The 25,382-nt window shown below is 41.5% G+C and overlaps 1 protein-coding gene across 2 annotated transcripts in view; it reads left to right on the top strand.

The window, feature by feature from the left end:
- Smurf (SMAD specific E3 ubiquitin protein ligase) overlaps nt 1–25,382 on the top strand; it is a 416,911-nt gene that overhangs the window by 292,896 nt on the left and 98,633 nt on the right. The window contains exon 7 of one of the 2 annotated variants that reach the window (XM_080267279.1): nt 15,564–16,220. In XM_080267279.1, the coding sequence (XP_080123405.1) occupies nt 15,564–16,220 (657 nt within the window). The remainder of the gene's footprint in view (nt 1–15,563; nt 16,221–25,382) is intronic. The other variant, XM_080267280.1, reaches the window with a different exon arrangement.

A 25,382-nucleotide genomic window follows, 5' to 3' on the forward strand; every position in this document is an offset into this window, starting at 1 on the left:
ATTTACAAAGCCCCACACACCTGTGCTTAGGTTACAAACCAGTGACAATTGAAAAGCACGCATGGCAGAAGCAATGCAGGGTGGAGCGGTGATAGAAGATAGCACGTAGGCTCCACGTGACTTGTGCGGCAAATACAGTACTGTATTTCCCTCTTGATTTTTGCTCTCTCACCTTCCTCGTCACCCTCAGACTCTTCAAATTACTTGCCTGACTCATTGGAAGGATAGGGAGATGCAGAGTAGGCTGCAGGGTCATTAAGGTCACTCTCGAGGGGTGGCATGAGGCACAAGGAAGACGGGGGAACGATATCAGACAAGGTGGAATTACAGCTCATTGTTCAACTCACAACCACCCCAGTGCCTAGAAGAGTGTGGTTGTGTAAAAAAATACTGGTGGGAACCGGCAGGAAAGTGCTTTCAGATCGGTGTGACACCCAGGGTTCTCCTGGGACCATACATACTTCGCATTGATCAGACACCTGAGACCTATAGGTTAATCCCCTTCAAAGTATGCCCCTTGAGAATCAACACACCTAGCCCAGCAGTCCTTCCATTGGTGGAAACATTTTGTAAAGTCAGTTTTGGTGATTGCCAACAAGATCTGTGTCACATTTGTCTTTTCTTATTTGTGTCCCCAAATCTGGAACCTATCAGCAGCAGCATCAGTCTAGGAAATAACCAAAAGTCTCAGGGCACCATGTCAGGAGAGTAGGGACCCTGCTGAGCCAGCATGTTGAGTCTCAAGGGGCATACTTTGAAGGGGATTAAAGTCTGAACTCAGTAAGTTTGTTTATTTTTTTTCCCAGCTATAGGCTGTATACTTTTCGGTCAGATCTCGTGTGTATGTGTGTGTGTGTGTATTTACCTGGTTGTGATATACAGGAAATGAGCTACACTCGTGGGGTCCCATCTCTGTTTCTCGTAAGTCAGATTTTGCTTGAAACTTGTTAAAGTTTTTAAACTGGACAATCTCTCTGTCCAGGCTAGTCCACAGGTCTGTGCATCTATACTGAAAACTGTATTCCTTGATATCCTTCAGGCAACTTGGGCGATTGTGTGTGTGTATGCTCCGACAGAGGACCGAGTGGCAAGAGTGAAAGATGAGTTTTGGGCAAGAGTAGAAGCTTGTATGGACAAATTTGAGAGGAGCGAGAGAGTGCTTTTGATTGGAGACATGAATGGCAAAGTTGGGAATGTACGGGTAGATGGAGTGGTTGGTCAGTGGGGTGTGCCAGCTGACGTAGATGGGAGTGGTAGTGCTTTGGTGGACATCTGTGCTGGTAAGGGGTTGGCAATAGCCAACACCTACATTTGACATAAGATGATCCGCCAGTATACATGGAGAATAATGAGGAGGATGGATGGTGAACTTGTTGAACGAAAGGCAATGATAGACTACGTGTGTGTGGATGAGCGAATGAGAAGACAAGTGTTGGATGCAAGAGTGTGGAGAGGGTGGGGGAATGGAGTCTCGGACCATCACTTAGTGATGGCCAAGATAAAGCTGCAATGAAAATGGTTGAGGAGATAAAGGGGAAGACAGGAAGAAACAGCTCTTGTGAGAAGAGTGGAGAATTTGCAAGATAGTGAGAAAATGGCAGAGTATAAGAGCATAGTTGAAGAAAGATTGGGAAGGTATGAGCTAGAGCAGATGGAAGGGGTGGAAGACGTATGTAAGATATTTACGGAAGAGATAGGTGCAGCATGTGAGGTGGTTTGTGGAGTGAGGAGGAGATGCAAGGGTGTGCAAGGGACAGCGTGGTGGAATGATGAGGTGAAACGAGCTGTGGAACAAAAGAAGAAGGCATATAGTGAATGGTTAGCGAGTAGAGGTAGGGGAGAAGATGAGAGAGACGAGAGAGGTATATGTGTGTAGGTGACTGGTGAAGAAGAGTAAGAAGAAAGTGGATGAAGAGTTTGGGAGGAATCTGAGTGTGAAATGGAGGGAGAGTAAGAAATTGCTTTGAAAGGAGGTAAAGAAAGTAAGGCAGAGTGAAAGGGGAAATAGTAGGGGAGTGAAAGATAGGAATAATAGATTGTTGGTGGAGAAGAGAGAGAAATTGAGGTGATGGAAAGAGCACTTTGAGGATTTGTTGAATGTAGAGAGTGAGAGCAGTGCGAGTTTAAGTGGTTGGGGAATGGCTGAGAGAAGAAGAGATGAGAGGAGGGAGGAAGAGATCAGTAGGACCGAAGTAGTGGAAGCAATGAAGAAGATCCAGTTGGGAAAGGCCCCAGGAGTTGATGGGGTGTGTGGTGAAATGCTGAGATATGGGGGTGAGATTGTTGTGGAGTGGATATGGAAGTTGTGTAGATTGGCTTGGGAAGAGGGAAGGGTTCCAGAGGACTGGAAATCAGGTATAATTGTTCCTTTATTTAAAGGAAAGGGGGGAGAGAGAAGTATGTGGTAACCATAGGGGTATTTGCCTTCTTAGTGTGACTGGTAAAATATATGGTAGAATACTCATTGATAGGGTTAGGCATAGGACAGAGGAGCTAGTTGGAGAAGAACAAGGGGGATTTAGGAAGGGAAAAGGGTGTGTAGATCAGATATTTGTTCTAAGATGTTTAGTGGAGAAGTATCTAGAGAAGGGAAAGAAAGTGTATGCTGCCTTCTTGGACTTGGAGAAAGCTTATGACAGAATAGATAGGCAAGGTATGTAGAAGGTATTAAGAATATATGGAGTGGATGGGAAATTGTTGAATGCTGTGAAGAGTATGTACGAAGGAGCTAGGGCTACGGTGCAAGTGGATGGTGAGCTGAGTGAGTTCTTTGATCTCAGTGTGGGACTGAAGCTGGGTTGTGTGATGTCTCCATGGCTGTTTTAATATATACATGGGTAGGGTTGTAAAGGAGGTGCAGGGTAGGGCAGTGGATGTGGGGGTAGCTCTAATGAATGAGGGTGAGATTTGGAAGATTCCGGTGTTGCTGTTTGCTGATGATACAGTATTGTTGAGTGAAGATGAATGGGAGTTGCAAGTTTTGGTGAATGAATTTGGGACAGTGTGTAGGAGGAGGAAGCTGAAAGTTAATGTAAACAAAAGTAAAGTTATGGTGTTTGAGAGGAATGAAGTCACAGAATGTACAGTGAGGTTGGATGGTGAGGGTATGGAGAGTGTGGATGCATTCAAGTACTTGGGTAGTGTGATGAGTAAGGATGGAACTTTGGGGGATGAAGTGCGTGAAAGGGTACAGCAAGGAAGGAAGGTTGTTGGTTCACTGAAAGCAGTGATGAGAAATAGGGTGGTGAGTATGGAAGTTAAGAAGTCACTGCATGATAGTACTGTATTGTGATCCCTACCCTGACGTTTGGAAGCGAGGCATGGACCTTGCAAGAGGGGAACAAGTCAAGAGTGAGAGCAGTGGAAATGAGTTACTTGAGAGGAGCATGTGGAGTGACATGGAGGGACAGGTTGACGAATGAAGAAGTGAAGGAACGTTGTGGGGTGGATGTGGATGTGGTTGAGAAGATTAGGAGAAATACACTGAGGTGGTTTGGACATGTGGAGAGAATGGAGAATGAAAGACTGACTAAGAGGGTGTATGTAGGTGAGGTAGAGGGAGGGGTAGACCGAGGATGAGGTGGAGGGATGGAGTTGAGAGGTATATGAGGGAGGGGGGGTGAGTTGGGGGGAGGGTAGTCAAATGGTGGGTGACAGAGCGACTTGGAGGCGTTTTGTCTGCGGCCACCGTTTGCTGGATTAGGGCATCGGGCTACAGATAGATAGATAGATAGAACTTGGCTTTTTCAGTTTCATTCCTTGTGCTCTTGTTACTCTCCCATCTCATACAAACAGATATTCTCTGTTAATTTTATTTACTCCCATCATGGCCCTGAACACTGCAATCATGTCGCCTCTCTCTCCCCTTTCTTCTAAGGAAGGCAGATCCAACTTTTCCAGCCTCTTTCTGCAAAACAGATTTGCCAGACTAGGGACCATCTTGGTTGCTGTTCTTTTTATTCCCTCGATCTTGTTTATATCTTTCTTTTTGTGTGGGGACCACGCTACTTCTGCATATTCCAACCTGGGGTGGATCATGGCTGTTATCAATTTTTTCATCATCTCCTCATCCATGTAATGAAATGCTACTCTTATGTCAGTCAAGAGAGTATACGTCTCTCTGTCTTGTTAATGTGTTTTTCAGGTGGCAAACTATCCTGGACAAGCACTCCCAAATCTTTCTCTTCTCTCACCTTTGTGATTGGTTCATTACCCATCAAATAATTTATTTATGGCCTCTTGGTACTTTTACCCATTTCCAATATTTTACTTCTTTTTTTTCATTGAATTTCATTTCCCACTTTTGGCACCAATCATGAATCCTATCCAGGTCCTCCTGCAGTATTTTACAGTTTTCCTCAACTTCTATTCTCCTCAAGATCTTTGCATCATCCGCACACAGACTTGCATCACTGTTCATTCCATCTACCATATCATTTACGTAAATTGGGAATATTACTGGCGCTAACCCCAGGCATCACCTTTTGCTCCCCAAACCTTGCCCCCACAGCATCCTGGAGAGTGGTCAGAACCCTTGGCTCTGACTACCTCCCAGTCATCATCACTACCAAAACCAGAATCACCCTAGCTGGCCACAGACACACACACACTAAATATAAGAGAGCCAATTGGGAGGCGTTCACAACTGAAACAGAACAACACTTTGAAACATTAAACAGTGCATCCATCACAAACATCAAAATCGCTGTGCACACTTTCAGTACAATTATACAAAACGCAGACAAAAGACACATCCCTAGAGGCAAGAGAGAGAGAGACAACCCCAGCTTCACACCAGAAATTCGAGGCCGCATCAGTCAACGGGACACACTACGACACTCCCCAACACCCCATACACAAGACATAGTACAACAAATACAAGAACTCAACACTCAAATGAACAACAAAATATTAGAACAATAAACTGGAATAATTATCTACCAGCACTTGACCATAAAACAAACACCAGCAAACTCTACAAAACACTAGACAGCATCACACTTTCCAACAGCAGCACTACACAGTCACACCCTGCCATCACAACAACAGACACCATACCTTCAAACAAACAACAACCAAACGCTCTCATCAATCACTTTTCACTTGTCATCCATCTGAACTCCCATCATTACGACCAACGTATCATCCAATGTAAGAGACAGTTCCCCACAGACCCAGACTTCGCACCTTTCACTTACAACCAGACAAATACATCATTAGCTACCGTAAGCACTCATCTGCCCGTGGACCAGACAACATAAGCAACATACACCCATACACCTTAAACACCTTGGACCACAAGGCATACAAGCACTCACCAACATATCAAACTCCAGCTACTCACACAACATAATACCCAGCATCTGGAAGCATGGCATTTATCATCACTATACCCAAACCCAACAAAGACCCCACGTTACCTTCCTCACATTGCCCCATCACACTCCTCTGCACTCCCTCCAAAGTCACTGAACTTCTGGTACTACAACTAGTTACATCTCACATCCCCCTAGCCCCATCACAACATGGTTTTAGGCCACTACTGTACACTCCACAAACACTCTTCTTACAGACCTTAAACAGAGAGTTTTTGATGGCTTGAATTCAGTTAGGCCACCACACAGAACACTTCTAGTCATCCTAGACATTAACAAAGCTTTTGATGCCATCCCCCGCCACAACCTCACAAACAAAATATTCAACACAAATATGCACAATAACACAAAAAAATGGCTGGTGAACTACTAAGCAGGCAGATGTGCACTTGTAACATTTTCTGGTCAGTCTTCGAACATCAGAAACTTCACAAGTAGCGTCCCCCAAGGATCTGGTTTGTCCCCTACACTCTTTAACGACATACCCACACCCCACACACCACAGATGCACATAGCTTCCTATGCAGACAACATAACACATGTACACACCAAAACGCAAACACAGCTGCACACATCCTTCAACCTTACCTCGACACATTACATGAATGGTTCACCACAAACAGGCTCAAAATAGCCCCAGCCAAATCTACATGACCCTTCTCACAAACTGGACAGCAGAACACAGTCACATTCCACACCTCACCATAAACAACACTCCCCTACCACACATGCACACAACCAAAATCCTTGGTGTAATATACAATACATCAGTGTCATTTAAACAACACATCACAAATATTAAAGAAAAATTAGCACCAAGTCCCAGTGCCTTGAGGTCACCTGCCCATACAACATTTGGACAACAAAGAAACCACAGCCACAATATATACATTTAGTGATGAATTATGCAAGCCCTGCTTGTTCTCCTAATCTCACTAAAACACACTACAACACTCTACAGACCATACAGAACAAGCCCCTAAAAATAATCACAGGCTGCACAGCTACTACACCCACAGACCACCTACATCAAGAAACCAAAATCCTCAAAGTCAAGGATCATCTAGACATGAGAGGCCCCCAAATTCTTGCTGCAGCATCCACAGACCCACAACATCCACTACACTACATGGCAGCCTATCCATACACACCAGGGAACATCAAAACAACACTCAGCACACGATATCATACACAAATACTATCATCTCTCCTCCCTTGCCTGCCTCAGACCAGCTTCCAGAAGCATGTCCATACTTAAATCACTCTCCGCTCCATTCAGTCACTTAAAGACAACACACAGCTACATGCACGGCCTCCTGATATCCATCTTTCTGAATCTTATCTCCCTCGTGAGGACAGGGCCCACCTGGCCAGGCTGAGATGTGGACGTCATCCAGCCCTCTTAAGTTATCAGAAGAGGTTGGATGACTTCGTCGCTGATGCCTGTCCAGGATGTAACACAGCACCCCATGCTATTAAGCACATGATGAAAGATTGAAATGCACACAACCACTTACACCAACAGTACAACATACACTCCTTGAGAGCTCTGTGGGAAAGCCCTGTCTCGGCTGTGGCCTTCCTTAAGGACTCAGGGCTGTTCGGCCAGACTGCCTAGGGAACAACTACTACTACTACTACAACTACTACTGCTACACCGAGCCATGTGGGACTCCACTTGTTACTTCCGTCCTCCAGACATCCTTTCCTTTCTTACTGTCCTCATTTGTCTGTCTCTCAAGAAGTCTCTCATCCACTCCAGGAGGTTTCAGTTCAGTCCTCCTATGTGCTCCACTTTCCACATTAGTTGCTTGAGGGGTACCTTGTCGAAGGCTTTCTCTAAATCTAATTACACACAATCCATCCAACCGTCTGTCCCCTGTAGCACGTCAGTTGCTCGAGTAAAAGCTCAGCAACTTGGAAACACATGACCTCTGACTTCTGAATCCAAACTGACTTTCAGCCAAAATGGTCGTCTCCTCCAGATATTATATCCATCTGTCTTTTAGGATTCTCTTACACAATTTTGCAACCATGCTGGTCGGGGACACTGGTCTATAATGAAGGGGTTCTTCCTTGTTTCTTCCCTTATACATTGATACCACAGTGGCCCTCTTCCATTCCCAGGGCATTTCCCCTTCTTCCAGAGAACACACAATTAAACTGTGAATCTTATCAGCCTGTGTGTGTGTGTGTGTGTGTGTGTGTGTGTGTGTGTGTGTGTGTATTTACCTATTTGTAGTATACAGGAATTGAGCAATGCTCATGTTGTCCTGTCTCCATATCCACATTTATCAAGTCTACCTTTACACACATGAATGTTTTTCTCATGCACCACCTCTTTGTCTAAGTCGTTCCAAATATTTAAGTATTTACCTAATATACCTAATTGTGATATACACGGAATGTACTATGCTCGTGGGTTTTCGTCTTCGTTTCTCAATAAGTCGAATTTAACTTTAAACTCGTTTAAGGTTTTAGACTGGACGATCTCTTTGTCCAGGCTATTCCATAAGTCTATACTTCTGTAAGGAAAGCTATATTTCTTGATATCCTTCAAGCAGCTTGAGTTTTTCAATTTCATTCCATGTCCTCTTGTTGCTCTCTCATCCCATACAAACAGATCTTCTTTGTCAATTTTATCTACTCCCACCATGGTCCTGAACACCGCAATCATGTCTCCCCTCTTTCTCCTTTCCTCTAACGAAGGCAAATCCAGTTTTTCCAGCCTCTCTCTGTATGACAGGTCTATCAGACCGGGGACCATCTTGGTTGCCGTTCTTTGTATTCTCTCAATCTTGTTTATATCTTTCTTTTTGTGTGGGGACCACACTACCGCTGCATATTCTAACCTGGGGCGGATCATGGCCACTATCAATTTTTTCATCATTTCCTCATCCATATAATGAAATGCTACTCTTATGTTAGTCAAGAGTTTATAAATCTCTCCAACTATCTTGTTAATGTGCTTTTCTGGTGACAAACTATCTTGGACCGGCACTCCCAAATCTTTCTCTTCTCTCCTTTTTGTGATTAATTCATTACCCAAAAAATAATTCAGTGATGGTCTCCTGGTACTTTTACCCATTTCCAATATTTTACATTTCTTTACATTAAATTTCATTTCCCACGACCGGCTCCAATTGTGTATCCTATCCAAATCCTCCTGCAGTGTATGTGTGTGTGTGTGTGTGTGTACATATACTTTACACACACAATATGACGTAGTACATGATAGTTTGGTATGCATTAATGAATAGAAAAATGAAGTAAAAGTTATACCTAGGTTTAGGGTAACAGTTGTGATATTCACTTATATGATAATTTTGGCTTCTGTATATGACAATCTCATGTGTATGTGGTGCCTGCTGTGGAAGGTGACAGTCAGATGTCAGAGCCAGGATGGCCCACCTAGTGTTTGCATTTGCTGTGATCATCTCCCTTTCATTCAATTTCATGCATGCAAGGCCATTGAGACGTCATCTCTATCGCCAAATAAAAGTACAAGTATGCAGCAAATAGTGCAGTGTGCAGTATTAAGTGGAGTGATAACTTTTTTGTGTAAAATACTGAAACTTATGATTTGGAAATCACGTCAGGCAAGGATGCTGCACCAAATGGAAAAGTTGGTGCTACTGAGGGTGCTAAGGGGAGCCCTCTAAGGATAGGGTTGTTTGAGATTTTAGGTTATGTGGTCTTTGACCCTCAGTGTATCCCCAGTGAACCCATGTTAAATCAACATCGATATACAATAAATCTTATGTAATAGGTTTTCACTTGACGTTCCCTCACCGCATACTGAGTCGTGGCTGTGTGTGTGTGTGTGTGTGTGTGTGTGTGTATAGATAGATAGATGTCAAGAGAATACAGACTCTCAAATCCATATTACTTGTGTCCAAAGGCTGTGTGGAAAATGGAAATTTTGGAATGTAGAATCATAATGGGAAACTCTTGTAATAAATAATCTACAGTACAGTTAACAGTAAGTACAGTGGAGTACCTTGTATTAATAAGTTGTTGCCTGTTGTTAAACATCTCCGCAAAATATATTTTGTCTTTAAAGGATTGTGAGGACACCGTATATCAACAGCCACATCTCACATGAAAACTATTTTGGACAGTGGATGTTTTTGGAAATCATATTTCCAGATTTGAGAGTCTTTGCTGTATCAAGTATTATTATTTTTGTGCTGTATCATTGTTTATTAATTGTTGTTCATGTAAGTCCAACAGATCCTTTAAGAAATACATTACCATATAAAGAGGTAAATGTCTATACACAATAGTCACTGTTATTACTTTCCCCTGTTTTGCTACAGAATTTATAACAGCTTTGCTAAAACTCATTAATGCAATATGCATTCCATATTGTAACAGCATGGAGTTGAAATTTAAGTACTAGAACTGGCTAGCATTGTGTATTAGTAGCTAGTGCACAGTAGTAAACGGATTAATGAAGAATGAATACTTCTCTCAGCATGAAAGATTGGTGCATATATCAATTTTTATGTTGGTTATGATATTACCATATTTAATAATCCCAGAAGAAATGTTTTGTACATATCTCACATTATTGTGGTGGACATTATGGATTGTTTGTAGCCTTGCATGACAAAACCCAGTACTGATAAAGAAATGATATTTCTGATATGTCCAATAACAGCATGCTCTCCAAATGACAGTAATACTCTGTCTGCTGATATGACTGGGGGAAAAAAAGTCCATAAAAAAATAGGTTTGGTGTTAAGACAATGCGGCAGGTATGCCAGTGGCTGAGCTAGTGCCAGAATTTAACAACAGAAAAGCATAATCTACACTTGATGAGTCTTAAACATTTCCAGTGCACACTTGTTGGTACTCTCACATGACACACAATGCTGGCTAAACCTCCAGTAAAATAAGTAGCTACTCTACCTCTTTTGTATTGTGTTTCTGCATCTGTACTGTAATTCACTAGTTTTATTTGGCTGTTAGATTTATAAAAGCTCCCGATAGTGACATTAAAAATATGCTACTATTGTTTGCCTTGTTAATCAGAAAACTAAAATATAAGTTATAATTAAAGAGATGATTATGAATCATTCTGATGTTATGGTTCTTTGCTCTATACAGTACATAGGCTAACCAGTAATAAGGATTTATGGTAGTAGATTTGTTGTGGACTACATTACAGGTTTCTGAAGAATTTTTATCACATGGCCATTCTCACATTTACTATTCTTTAGAGGGGAAAGGTTGAGATATTTTGGCAGCTGATCTCCAGTTACACTAAAGGGTGCTACCACTGAAATTCTGAATCATAGGTGAAGGATAATGAGTTTATTATGGCATAGTTTGAGCTGTTGCAATAACTGTTAGGGTGGCAGTGGAACAAATGCCAGCAGCTGTATTTCCACCCTGATAGTTGTCTTCTTGTTCAGTCCCTGCACTGCCTCATTTCCAGTCTGGTTTTTATATTTTCTGTTTTTCCCTTTTTTGTGCGTGATTTATCTGTAGCTACTTGCTTTATTTGCATCTCCTTTGTTTATGCTTTGCATTTCTTTTGTACTTTTTCTTATTTTCAGTTACAGTATGGTACATGGACATATGAATAGAAAATAATTTGGTGTGTCTGTCTGTGTGTAGCGTGTCATCTGAGCTTTACTGTAGTTGTCATCATAACAGCCATGAGAGTTCTTGTGTGCCTTGGGAAGCGGTGATCTGCCTACACTGAGAACCACAGCACAGTATGTGATTATAGTGCAGATTTCATTGACTGGCAATGATGTATTAGTAATGGCTCTTTTACAGTAATTCAGAACCTCGCAGACTTGCAGTTACTGCTTCTTATCCATTGAGATTGTATGGTGTCCTTTAATAGGCTCCAGCCATGAGAGTAGCCTGTGATGTCTCAGCAAGATGAGAACAAAAAAATTATTGGTAATCCTCTTTCACTACTCATGCTGTTGAAGTCATTAAAGGAATTATATTGCAAGTATCAGGAATAACGATGATGATGATGACCACCACCAATACTGTCATTTTTTTTATTTTTTAGATTCTTTTTAGAAATGCAGAAACATAAATACAGTAATCATGTTTTCTGAAAGAATAGGTGATAAGAGCATTGGTGTTTATAAAGAATGGTCATAAGTGTTGTACAATACACATACTGGCTGAACTTATGAGTGTACAGTTATGAAGGAAAGTTGTATAATTGAGGGGGATGTGAGCTGGAGAGATTAGGGCCTAGTAGCAGAGGTCAGGGTGACATGGAGACCATTCGCATTTAGCCACCCCTTCTGGAATTAAGGTGTCTAGCAATAGATAGATACTGTAGATAGGTAGATGACTGTTTGCCATATATATCCATCCATTGTCACCTTAAAGTGGGGAGTTCCAAAGCAAGCTGTCTGAAAGGAAATTCCAGGTAGTCATTCACATTTAGGCATCATTGGGGGTATGAAGCTGCTTGCAACAAAAGTGATGGGTGGTGTCGCTGCTATATTCATCAGTCCATACAAAAGGACTTGATTTCAGATCATGCCCATTCCACCTAGTAACCTCTTGTAACTCAGGGAGATGGTGTAGGTAGTTTTCTTTCTTCCCTTACTTAAGGGGTAACAACCAAATGTGATTTGCTTTAAAGATATTTTACATTATTTTGCTAGATACTATACTGTACATACCAGTAAACTGTATTTTCAGCCTATTGAAATCAGTAGTCTTATTGGTGAGATGCTTACAGTTAATAAATATTCATGTAAAAGGGTTATTCCATGAAAATGTCAACCTTTAGTGTCAGTCTCAGAATTGATCAAAAATGTAAATGTTATATACAGTTTTAAAGATTAAACATTGAATTTTATGAATATGCACAAAAAATTTTCTAAACTATACTGAGAGTGAGGCATTAAAAACTGTTTTAACATGTCACTGAAGAAATTTCATGCTGAAATTAATGATTTTCTTATCATCATTGACCTCAGTACGTATTTGTTTGGAATGCTGTCATTGGTTCTTATTGAAATAGCATCTGTTTGAGTTGTAATTGTCACAGCAGTTGTTTACATATACTTTGCAGTCAGACTGTGGCACGGCCTTGCAGTGGAAGTACTTCAGGAGTAACGTGTGTGACGTTTTTTTAACATTTTTCCCATACACAGCATATGAATTCGAGAAAACGAACATAACTTTATTTCATAAATAGACATCCTAGTACCTTACTAATGTACCCCGTGATATCTTGTAAGAGACACTGGTAAACCATGTGAGTTCTCACACATGTTACATGCATGGCGTGAGGAATGTTACTGGAAAAAGATGTAATGTTTCTCATGCACAGCATTGAATAAGAAATCACTCAGTTACACTGAATTCAGGGAGAGATGCTTGGGTAATGTGGGAGGGCTGGATGGGTTGATGTCATGGATGGCATTGTTGGGTGAGCAAGGTGGGTGACATTCGTGGGTGGGAAGTGTGGGTGACCGTGGTTGGTGGGCAAGATGGGTCGACAGACTGTGTGGATTGCCAGGGTGTGTGATGACACATTGGGCTGCCTGGGTGGCTGAGAAGATTGTGTGGCCGGGGTGCTCTGCATGGGTAACTGGGTTAGTTGGTTGGCTGGGTGGGTGAATGGGTTCAGGGAGGGTAGATGTGTTGGGTGGCATTGTTAGATCAGCTTGGTGGGTGGCATTCATGGGTGGGCAGGGTGAATGGTCGAGATCAGTGTGCTTGGTGGATCGCACAGGTGGCTGGGAAGGGTGAATGTTGGATGGGTTGTGTGAGCAGGTGGATATGTGGATGGGTAGATATGTGGCTCCCCACATGACAAGGGAGGAGTGAGACTTTTAGGGCTAGTTGTCATATAACTTGTCACTGTTAATTAGATTTTAGTAAATGTTTAGAAGTCAAATAAATATTTGGAATAAAATTGTATACAGTGGGGTCATTTGATTGAAATCTGCCAAAGCCTCAATATACATACAGTAACTATTTCTCGCTGAGCTGAAGGTGGACATATACTTGTAATAATACATGTAATAGTAGACTAAATTAATTACATCCAGCAAGACGTGAGTGAGAGCAAAGCTTCAGATCTCCAATCCATCTGCCTTACAAATTTGTGGTTTTATGGGGTAAGGAGGGGGAGTTGTGGTGGACTTGTGCAGTTAACCTGCCCTCTGGTGGCAGACTACCCTGTCCCCATATTAATGTTCATTGCTGTACTGGTTCATTATACAACCAAGAAGTTATGTAAACATTATGAACTGCAGTCATTGAGTCAGTGCTTGATGAGGGTATGATCAAAGTTAATTACCTTAGAAAGAGGGACATCAACAGAGTGGGTCATACTCAGTTTCTTTTCCCTGACAGTCCAGACAGAGATGAGATAGCAGAGGACATGGTTGTCCAGGTTTTGCCAACTCCTCAAGGATCAAGAGTGGTACATACATTCAAAGGGGTACTTTTTCCTCCTGTATCATTTAGTCTATATTGATGTCATGTTGTTGATGTCACTTGAATATATTGATGTCATTTAAACAGAAATTGTCTTCTGGTTAGTTCATTCATTTATTCATCATCTAATCCAGTGGTGCCTCATGAGGCACACAGGAGACAGGGGTTATGCAAGTTGGTCCTGACATGTAAGATGAGAGTGACCAGCCACGCTCATCCCTAGGTGTCATTGCATGAGCAGTAACCCCAACCATCCCTTGGATATAACCCTGCACCGGCTTAATCCTATTGGAGCACCTTGGTTGCCCACTAAACCAGCAGACGCGATAATTTGGTTATATGGTTACCACCCAGCATAGTAAATGGTTTCCTGGTGTACAGGAAACCATTTGGCTTGTCACTCAGTGTAGAGTCACCCATAGACAGAAGGAAGAGGAAAGAATGAAGGAAATAAAGAGAGAAGAGAAAGGATGGAAAGGAAGAGGAAGAGAGGAAAGGGCAGTCACCCAAGAGCAGTACTACGAGTGGGTGGATGGTGAGTGCCCCCACCAACCACTGTCTGGTTAGTTTTTTATGTAAATTCACATCAGTCCACATTCTGTTTACGTTTGTGATACAATCACTGTAACTGTAAGAAGAGTTGATTGTATAATCATATTTCAATAAAAATCGCACAAGTAACATTTCTCACTTTTTCAATAACGTGTCTCACGGTCACATTTTCCTTAACAGCCCAACAGTTATTAGCAGTAATCAAATTTGCTGGGTATGGTTATGATCCTTATCTGTTGGCATATTATTGATATGAATATTCCTTAATTGAACCAGTCAATTCACAGACTTAATGAAATTATGCCAACTACAAGAGGGGGTAGCATCATAGTAACGTTCCTCACGCAACTTTTGAAAATCTATATAACATCCAAATTCAAAGTTATAAACAATCCAACTTTGGTATGATGTAGGGTGAAGTGTTGCGCAGATAGCTTGCAGGAACCATTTCTTTATATTGTATCGCTACTTATGTGGATATGACAGAGTACTTGTAGTTCAATAACATGTCTCCAAATGTAACATTCCTCACGATGGAATAACCCTAAAGTATTGTTAGATATTTTTATTTTCTAAATATGCCACACCATCTCTGAATTTAATGTTTGTCATAAAAGTACACCACCCCATCTTTGTACTTTTTTTTTTTTTTTTTTTTTTTTTTTTCCAGTGGGAATAAGGGTTGGACTTAATTTAAAATACAGTACGGTAGTGTCGCTTGATTATAGTACCCAGATGTGATGGTGAAGGATTATTGTGGAAGAGCCAAGTAACCAGCAGTGCACCACGAGGAACCTTGTTTAAGACCCTGTTATGTGTAGCAAACTATTAAGATACAATTTTTAGTTAAGGACAGGTTGACTTACAGATGTGTAGTACAAATGAAAGTAATATATCCTTAAGAATTAATGCAGTACTGTACTTCCATCAGATTTAATACTGTAGCTTATGTATAGAAAAGCAAAACTTGGAGTCTTTGAAAAAAAAAAAAAAAAGTGGCATGAGTACAGTACCGTGTCAGTTTTCAGCCACAGACTTTGCTTCAAAGGTTGCCACAGCATTTGACTTTAGAGCCTTATTATGTGTTAGAGAGAGATGTCAGCTGCCACAAGTAATGAGAGAAGATTCCCTTGCTAGTGAGGAAAAGGTTAGCATAAAAGGCAGAAGTGACTGGTCCCTCTGATTGACTTGTTACAGAGTGGAGCGCAGACGGCCTGACAAGACGTACGTGTGTCCATGTGCCATCTATGTCTTCCTCTCGTCTGTCTTCTCCTGTGTTGCTCCCAAGACCTCCAGTTCCTTGTCCTGCCCTCCAGATTGTCCTTCTTCCTCCTCCTCAACCTCTTCCTCCTCTTGCTGTGCTCCCAACTCTGTCCAAGAATCTAATCAAGCATGCCTTTCCACTCCTTCCTGCTCCAGCACCTCCCCTGCAACCTGCTCAAGGGTTTCTAGTCATGCACAACCCTCCACCTCCTCCTCCTTCTCAACTCCCACTTGCTCTGCCAGCTTCCACAAGTCTTGCTCTCCTCATTTTTCTAACTCACACGTACACTCACCTGCACCGGCCTCCAGTAAAGTAGGGTATAGTGAGGGCCACTCCCCCCCACCCCGTGTTGGAGCTACTCCCTCCCCTCGGCGCTGCAAGAGCTCACGCCACAGTGCCACGTATTGCAGGCCGGCTGATACAAGTGCCCTGGGCTCTCCAAGCAGACATTCCACCTCCTCCATCACACTGCCAGCAATTATCAATCCTCCTCCTTCAACTGGCACCACGTCACCCATTGGTGGAAACATTGTGCTCAGCAATCCCAATACCAGCTCAGATGGACCACAGGAGGGAACACCAGTCAGAAGGTATATATATAGTGAGATATTCATGCTTGTTTTTGCTAGAGATTATTATTATTATTTTAATTAATTTTGTGCTATGGAGCCATTTAAGAAACAGCTCAAGACATTACCTGAAAACTTATGATCATGTTGATGGTACTGTGATGGATGATTATAGGATTTAATAGGTATTTACCTATTTGTATTTAACTATTTGTAGTATACAGGAATTGAGCTAAGCTCATGTTGTCCTGTCTCCATATCTACATTTATCCAATCTAGTTTTAACCCTTTCCCGCACGGTAAGTTTCAGTAAGTTTTCTGGTGCAGGAATTTTCACTATGAAGCCACCCGGCCGGGGAGCGCGCGTGCGGCAAATTTGAGCGAATGAAACACATTCTTGCCTTATTTTCGCCACCCAAAAATCCATGTATTCCCATGAAACCTATCTCCAGGTATGCATGGATGTTTGTTCTATCTGATAAACATGACCAAAACACAGGAAAACACCAGCAAAAAAAGTTATTAGCCCTGGAAGCATGGTGGAGTAAACTTTTTTCACTTCCCAACATCGCCGTTTGAAGGTTTTCCATCATACAGGAAAATGATCTAATAAGTTTTTATAGAGAATTTCATCAGCTTTCTAACGAAACCAATCCGGTTGAGATACGATGTATACCTTTCGAGAAAATGGCCAAAAACTGAGAGCCATTTTTGGAAAAATTTCACTGACCTCTGAGAGCAAAGTTTTCCCAGGCACCTTATGTTTTTATTACATAGTAATATGCCCCAATTATCCAGCTTTCCCACTGTGACGGGAAAACCCCATACGCCTCATAGTTCTCGAGTAAATCGAAAAAAAGTACTAGGCACTCCGTGCGTGATTGACTTTCATGATGCGCGCAAGGCGTACACAATGTTCCCGTCTACGTAACAACGAATTCTTATCAGAAATATTACATATTTATGTATTGTACATATGTAGAATTTCCTGCTCTTCATCATGGTTCAAACGTGAAATCGATACGTCCAATAGTTTCCGAGTAATTGGCAGAGAAACAGAGAGTATTACTACGAGCATTTTTCAATGGTAACAGCCGGGAAGAGACACTCATTTCCACCGCCTTTTCTCGCACAAAACGTAACATAATGCTTACATTTTGGTATTGATCATACGTAGAATTTAGTGGTATAGATCATGGTTGTTACAGAAAATCGATGTCTAATAGTTTTCGAGTAATTGGCCGACAAAGTGAGGTTAGTACTCCGAGCGCTTGTCACTGATAACAAATGCGAGGAAAAAGAAAAAAACCCTCGCCTTTTACCCCCCAAAACGCTACCAAAGGCTTACATTCGGGTATTGATTATACGTAGAATTTAGTGGTATTGATGATGGTTGTAACAAAAAATCGGTCTAATAGTTTTCGAGTAATTGGCCGACAAAGTGAGGTTATTACAAATAACAAATGCGAGGAAAAACATTTCCCTCGGCTTTTACCCCCCAAAACGCTACCAAAGGCTTACATTCTGGTATTGATTACACGTAGAATTTAGTGGTATTGATGATGGTTGTAACAGAAAATCGATAAGTCTAATAGTTTTCGAGTAATTGGCCGACAAAGTGAGGTTATTACTCCGAGCGAATGTCACTGATAACAAACATGAGGGAAAAAAACATTTCCCTCGCCGTTTATCCCCCAAAACGCTACCAAAGGCTTACATTTTGGTATCGATCATACGTAGAATTTAGTGGTATTGATGATGGTTGTAACAGAAAATCGATAAGTCTAATAGTTTTCGAGTAACTGGCCGACAAAATGATTTTAGTACTCCGAGCGCTTGTCATGTCACACAACAACCGCTAGGAACAAAAACATTTCTCTCGCCTTTTACCCCCCAAAACGCTACCAAAGGCTTACATTCTGGTATTGATCTTACATAGAATTTAGTGGTATTGATGATGGTTGTAACAGGAAATCGATAAGTCTAATAGTTTTCGAGTAATTGGCCGACAAAGTGAGGTTACTCTTCCGATCGCTACCAACTTTTACACACACTGTTTTTTCCTCGCACACCTGCCTGAAGACTATGCTACTAACTTTTTTTTCCCCCTATCTGTACAGACTGTTACATCTTCCATGGATGTTTTTCTATTGTTATAACCTACTACACATAAACATAACTCTTCTATAGTTACTGCTGTGGAGATTTACTTTCATATGTGTAATCTGTAGGAGAAAATGGTTATTTGTCTGAAAGTGTGAGAGGTAATGGTAATAGATTATTACATATATCAACAAAATTTGCAGAACTCACTTCCTCCAGGGGTGTTGATCCAGTTAGACCAGGAATTTGAAGATGAGGAGTTATGTAGTGTGTGTGTGTGAGTCAGCTTCTCCCTGAGAGTATGAGGCAACGCTATTTTTAGCACACACCACACTCGTTCACGGAAACTCGCAGCTTGTTTGACGTATATTTCATACAATTCCATACGCATTTACACTATCAGAATCACAATAATTCCAGCCCTAAAACACCGGTAATTCTCCCCTCCCAACTTCAGGTTTGCCCCTTCACAACACTCTGTTTCATGCCACACGTAGCGCTTGCTAGCTCCATAATTTCACCAAGCTATCCACAGTATGTTTCACACAATATATATTTATGCCTTGGCTTCATTTATATACGTATTTCCACTCACGCCATACGGCCTACGGGGGGGCGGAGTGGCGAAACCCCGCTACACTGACCATGCGTCTGGCTCCAAGGCCCAACGATTGCTAACGGCCAGAATTGCTTTTCAATACATATATGTATGTTCCATCGACAATATCACGTCACTATATGTTCACATACAATGTATTATCTCACTGAGTCAATAGGGCCTTTGCCTTGGGCAAGAGGGGGAGAATTATGGACGATTTAAATGGAACCATGAGCTGTCAAACACCACCGCCCGACTGCTCAACAAACACTGAGGTTGGAGGGAGCGGGCTGAGGTAGATAAGGCAAAGCAGCGTTGCCAATGACTTACCTCAAGAAAGCCTTGGCTACCCTATGACGCGCCCAAAAATCACGCAAATCGGCCTATAAGTTTTTTTCAGACGAATATTTTTGTGCCTAAACCACGCGATTCGCGTGACTGTCCAAGACAGAGTGCAGGGCGACGTCACGCGAATCGCGTGACTGTGCCTGGGAGGGTTAAACACATGAATGTTCTTTGCCTGCATCACCTCCTTGTCTAAGTCATTCCAAATACTTATGCTTCTGTTCAGGAAACTGAACTTTTTAAGATTATTAAGACATCTACTTTTCCTCAACTTGAAGTCATGACCTCTTGTTCTTCCATCATCCAACACAAAAAGATCTTCTCTATCCACCCTTTCCAATTCTTTTACTTTTCTAAACATCGTGATCAAGTCACCTCTTTCTCTTCTCTTACGCAGCGTTGGTAACTTTAGTTTTTCCAGTCTCTCCTCGTAGGTGAGTTCCCTTAAACATGGTATCATCCTTGTTGCCATCCGTTGAACCCTCTCTAGTTTATCAATATGCTTCTTCAAATGAGGTGACCATACCACAGCTGCATACTCTAGCCTTGGTCTTATCATGGTCACTATCAACTCCCTCAACATTTCCTCATCCATATAATTAAAAGCCACTCTCATATTGGTCAGTAATCCATAAGTTTCTCCAATGATATTGTTTATATGTTTTTCTGGTGACAAGTCATCCTGAATAGTCACTCCCAAGTGTTTCTCATCTGTTCTCTTACAAATTATCTCATTGCCCATTTTATATGTCCAGTGCGGTCTTTTTTTCACTCATTCCCATTTCTAATCCATGCAACTTCTTGTCATTAAAATCCATTTTCCAAATCTGGCTCCAGCTGTGGAGTTTGTCCAAGTCCTCTTGCAGTTTTTTACAACTATCAGTATCTTTACTTTGTTTCATGATTTTAGCATCATCTGCGAACATACTCATGTAACTATTTAAACCCTTTGGTAAATCATTTACATAAATCAGAAACATTACTGAGGTAAGACAGAGCCCTGGGGTACTCCACTAGTCACGTTTCTCCACTGTGAAACCTTATCTCTTATAACTGTTCTCATCTGCCTTCCTATCAAATACTCTTCCATCCACTTTAGTAGTTTACCATGCACCCCTCCAAAGGTCTTCAACTTCCACAGCAGTCTCCTATAGGGCACCCTGTCAAATGCTTTCTTTAGGTCAAGATAGACGCAATCTGCCCATCCCTCTCTCTCTTGGATGACATCTATTACCCTACTGTAGAAACTTTATAGGTTAGTAACACATGATCATCCTTCCATAAAACCAAATTGTCTTGGTGTTATCACTTCATTTTCTTCTAAATACTTTATCCATCTTTTTCTAATAATTTTCCCACAGATTTTACAAACAATACTAGTAAGTGATACAGGTCTATAATTGAGTGAATCTTCCATATCTCCTCCCTTGATGATTGGCACAATACTTGCTCTTTTCCAATTTTTAGGTAACTGTCCATTTTCCAGCGAAGTTTTAATGATGACATAAACAGGCCACACTAACTGGTCTGCACATTCCTTCAGGATCCATCCGGACACACCATCTGGTCCCATCGCTTTTCTTACATTCAAATCCCTCATCAGCTGCAGCACCTCATTCACATCCACTGTTATTACATTCAAATCCCTCATCAGCTGCAGCACCTCATTCACATCCACTGTTATTTCTACCATTTCCGTCACCCTGGGTTCTATTTCAGGTTCCCTAAATTCCTCTTCCAGCACATAGACTGACTGCAGTTTGTTGTTCATTATTTCACACAATTCTTCTTCTCTTTCATAGGTTTCATCTCCATCCCTCAATCATATTATACTGTCCTTAACTTTCATTGTACCATTCACAAACCTATGAAATAATTTCGGCTCCTTTTTACATTTATTTACAATATCTTTTTCATATTTCCTTTCTTCTTCTCTCTGCACACTTACATATTCAATTCTTACCTGCTTGTACTCCTTCCAAGCCCTTTCACTATACCTTCTTCTCACTTTATTCCATGCTCTTTTTCTTGCCTCATGAGCCACTCTGCATCTGTTGTTAAACCATTCTTTCTTCCTTTCCATAGCTGCGGAAAATTTTGGGACATATTTACTAACCCCCGTGTTATATACTTCAATCCAAAACTCATATTTCTCGTCAACATTTGTGATTGTATTCATTTGACTCCAGTCTACATTTTGGAAGAAGTTCCTCAGGGAAGGAAAGTCTGCCTTCCCGTAATTGCATCTATTCTTCCTGTGTTTTTCATCCATTTCTCCTTCCCTTACTCCCACCACTTCCATCTCAATAACCAGATGATCACTTTTACCAAAGGGGCATTGGTAGGTATGTTCCTCACATCATTTGGGTCCTTTGTGAATACTAAGTCAAGCCTTGATGCTTCGTCGTCATCCCTAATTCTTGTATTTTCTTTAATTACTTGGGTTAACATGTTTTCCATCACCAATTCCATTAATTTATTTCCCCATGATTCGTCATTGCTCCCAGCATCCATACTTTCCCAGTCCACTTCTCTACAATTAAAATCTCCCATTGTTATTATTCTATTTCTTCGTTCAAGTATCATCTTGAGTTTAATAATGGATTCTCTTATTAACTGTTCATAATCTTCCTTTGTCCATGCCCCAGTTTTGGGAGGCATATAAAATACTATTACATCTCTTTTTTCTCCATAATTGCCTTCTGTTTCAACTCCCAAAAGTTCAGCCATGGTATTTTCAATTTCTATATTTTTTGCTTTTAGGTCATTGCGGGTTAAAATCATTATACCTCCCCCAAACTTGCTTTCTCTATCTTTCCTCCAAATATTATAACTGTTCCATCCAAATAATTTAGTATCAACATCTCGGGGCATTTTAGTCTCCACTAAGCAAACAATTTCAGGTTTCGTTTCATTTATATGGTCTCCAGTTTCCCCTTTCTTGGATATTAACGCATCCACATTACTAAACGTGATACTTAGATTTACAGCACTGGTTTTATCTTTACTCATTCGTCTCTTATTCGCTGCCATATCCATACCCCTTGTTGCCCTCACTTCTGGTTCCTCACATACCACTTCCTTACTTTCATATCCATCACTCTCCAAAAAAAAGTTTTACATTCTTCCTCTGTCCTCCTGTCATTTTTTTCCTTCACTTGTTCCTTCAGAAATTTTAAACCTTCTCTTTCTTCTTCATTCAGATCTTTTCTTACTATAACATTTTCCATCCCTGCCTCTTTACTTAGTTTCCATATCACTTTAAGTATCTCGTTTACTACACTTTCTGATGATAATTTAACTCTCATTAGTCTTACTTCTCCATTCTTATATGGCCCTATCCTCCTTACTTCCTCAATTTCTTTTTCCCACTTGTTTCTTTCGGGATCGATCTTGCCCAATATTTTTCTCACTTGACTCATGTCTTGGTAATGGCAACGTGCATTGTAAGAGGAGCGAATGATGAGGTGAAAGAGAGAGAGATTGTCCAGGTGCTTGAGGGTGCAAAAGTGGATGTATGTGGAATGGCTGAAACAAAATGGAGAGGAGAAAGTGAGAGAATGGGAGTATGGATGGGGTATATGTGCAGGAGTAGGTGAGAATGAGAGGGCAAAGGAAGGAGTATGTATAGTTGTGAGTAAAAGATGGAAGAAGAGCATAAGACAGTATGGATCAGTTGGGTCAAGGATTGTGTGGGTAAAGTTGAAAGTTGGAATACAAATGTGGGCGATTGTGTGTGTGTATGCGCCAACGCAAGATCGTGCTAGCAAAGTAAGAGAAGAGTTCTGGACAAATGTGGAAGTGTGCATGGAAAAGTTTGGAAGGAATGAGAGAGTGTTTGTGATCGGTGATATGAATGGTAAAGTAGGGAATGTGAAGGTGGATGGAATAGTTGGTGAGTGGGGTGTGCCTGCTGCGATAGATGAGAATGGCAGTGCGTTAGTGGACATTTGTGCTGGGAGGGGGTTGGTGATAGCCAATACCCTCTTCAGGCATAAAATGATCCACAGGTATACATGGCGAGTGATGAGAAGGGTGGGTGGTGAACTGAATGAAAGGAAGGCAATGATTGATTATGTGTGGATGAAAGGATGCGAAGATGTGTAATGGATGCAAGAGCTTGTAGAGGTTGAGGGAGTGGACTTTCTGTCCACTACTTGGTGGTGGCCAGAATTAGGATACAAGTAAGATGGAGGAATAGAAGAAGGGAAAGACGAGAGGAAGGAGTAGTTGCAAGGAGAGTGGAAAGGTTACAAGAGGATGAGAAAAAGGCACAGTAGAAGAGAGAAGTGGGGGAATGATTGGGCAAATATGAATTGGAGCAGATGGGGGACGTGGAAGGTGTGTGCAAGATATTTACAGAAGAAATATGTGCAGCATGTGATGTGGTGTGTGGGAGGAAGAGAAGACGGAGGGGGGTGCAAGGAACAGCGTGGTGGACTGAAGAGGTGAGACAGGCTGTGGCACAAAAGAAGAAAGCATACAATGAATGGATGAGAAATAGGGGCATGGAAGAGGTTGAGAGGTGGAAGAGAGAGTTATATGTAGAAAGAAAGAGAGAGGTGAAAAGATTAGTAAGAGAGAGTAAGAAAAGAGTGGATGAGGAATTTGGAAGGAATTTGAGTGTAAAGTGGAGGGACTGTAAGATGTTCTGGAAAGAGGTGAAGAGAGTAAGACAGGGTGGAATTGAGGTTAGCAGGAGAGTGAAAGATAAAAATGGTAGATTACTAGTGGAGAAGGGAGAAAAAGTGAGCAGATGGAGAGAACACTTAAGGAATTGTTGAACATACAGGATGGAAGTAATGCGAGTGTAAGTGGCTGGGGAATGGCTGGGAGGAGGAGGGAGGTGAGAAGACAGGAAGAAATCAGTAGGATAGAAGTTGTGGAAGCAATGAAGAAAGTTAAATTGGGGAAAGCCCCAGGAATTGATGGAGTGCGTGGTGAAATGCTGAAGCATGGGGGAGAGATAGTGGTAGAATGGATGTGGAAGATGTGCAGATTGGCCTGGGAGGAAGGTAGAGTCCCGGAGGATTGGAAGTCAGGTATAATTATTCCCTTGTACAAAGGAAAAAGGGAAAAAGAAGTGTGTGGTAATCATAGGGGCATTTGTCTTCTTAGTATAATAGGAAAAGTGTATGGTTGGTTACTTATTGACAGAGTTAGAGAAAGAACAGAGGAATTAGTTGGAGAAGAACAGGGAGGCTTTAGGAAGAGAAGAGGTTGTGTAGATCAGATATTCATTCTTAGATCTTTAGTGGAAAAGGTTTTAGAGAAGGGAAAGAAGTTGTATGCGGCTTCCATGGATTTGGAGAAAGCATATGACAGGGTGGATGGACAAGGATTGTGGAAAGTATTAAGAATATATGGAGTAGATGGAAAGTTGTTGAATGCTGTGAAGAGTATGTATGATGGTGCTAAGGCTGCAGTGCACGTGGATGGTGAACTAAGTGAATTTTTCTCTTTGAAAGTTGGGTTGAAACAGGGATGTGTCATGTCTCCATGGTTGTTCAACCTGTTCATGGATGGGGTAATACAAGAGGTACAAGGCAGGGTAGTGGATGTTGGAGTGGCCCTTGTGAGGGAGGATAGTGTTTGGAAACTCCTTGTACTGTTGTTTGCAGATGATACTGTGTTGTTGAGTGAAGACGAAGGGGAGCTGCAAGGCTTGGTGGATGAGTTTGGGAGAGTGTGCTAGAAACGGAATCTAAAGGTGAATGTAGGGAAGGGTAAAGTGATGGTCTTTGAGAGAGGTGAAGTCAGTGAATGTACAGCAAGGTTGGATGGTGAGGAATTGGAAAATGTGAGTACGTTTAAGTACTTGGGTGATGTGATGAGTAAGGATGGAGGTTTGGAGGGTGAAGTGCTTGAAAGGGTACAGCAGGGAAGAAAGGTTGCTGGTTCTTTGAAAGCAGTGATAAGAAACAGGGAAGTGAGCATGGAAGTGAAAAAGTTACTACATGACAGTATTGTGGTACCAACTCCAACGTATGGAAGTGAAGCTTGGACATTGTTGGAAGGACACAAGTCAAGAGTGAGAGCAATGGAAATGAGTTATTTAAGAGGAGCCTGTGGAGTCACATGGAGATACAGGCTGACGAATGAGGATATAAAGGAGCGTTGTGGTGTGGATGTGGATG

The sequence above is a fragment of the Coenobita brevimanus genome, chromosome 23 (assembly GCF_032717465.1).
Source record: "Coenobita brevimanus isolate Jiangsu-jjx chromosome 23, ASM3271746v2, whole genome shotgun sequence".
Taxonomy (NCBI): Eukaryota; Metazoa; Arthropoda; class Malacostraca; order Decapoda; family Coenobitidae; genus Coenobita; species Coenobita brevimanus.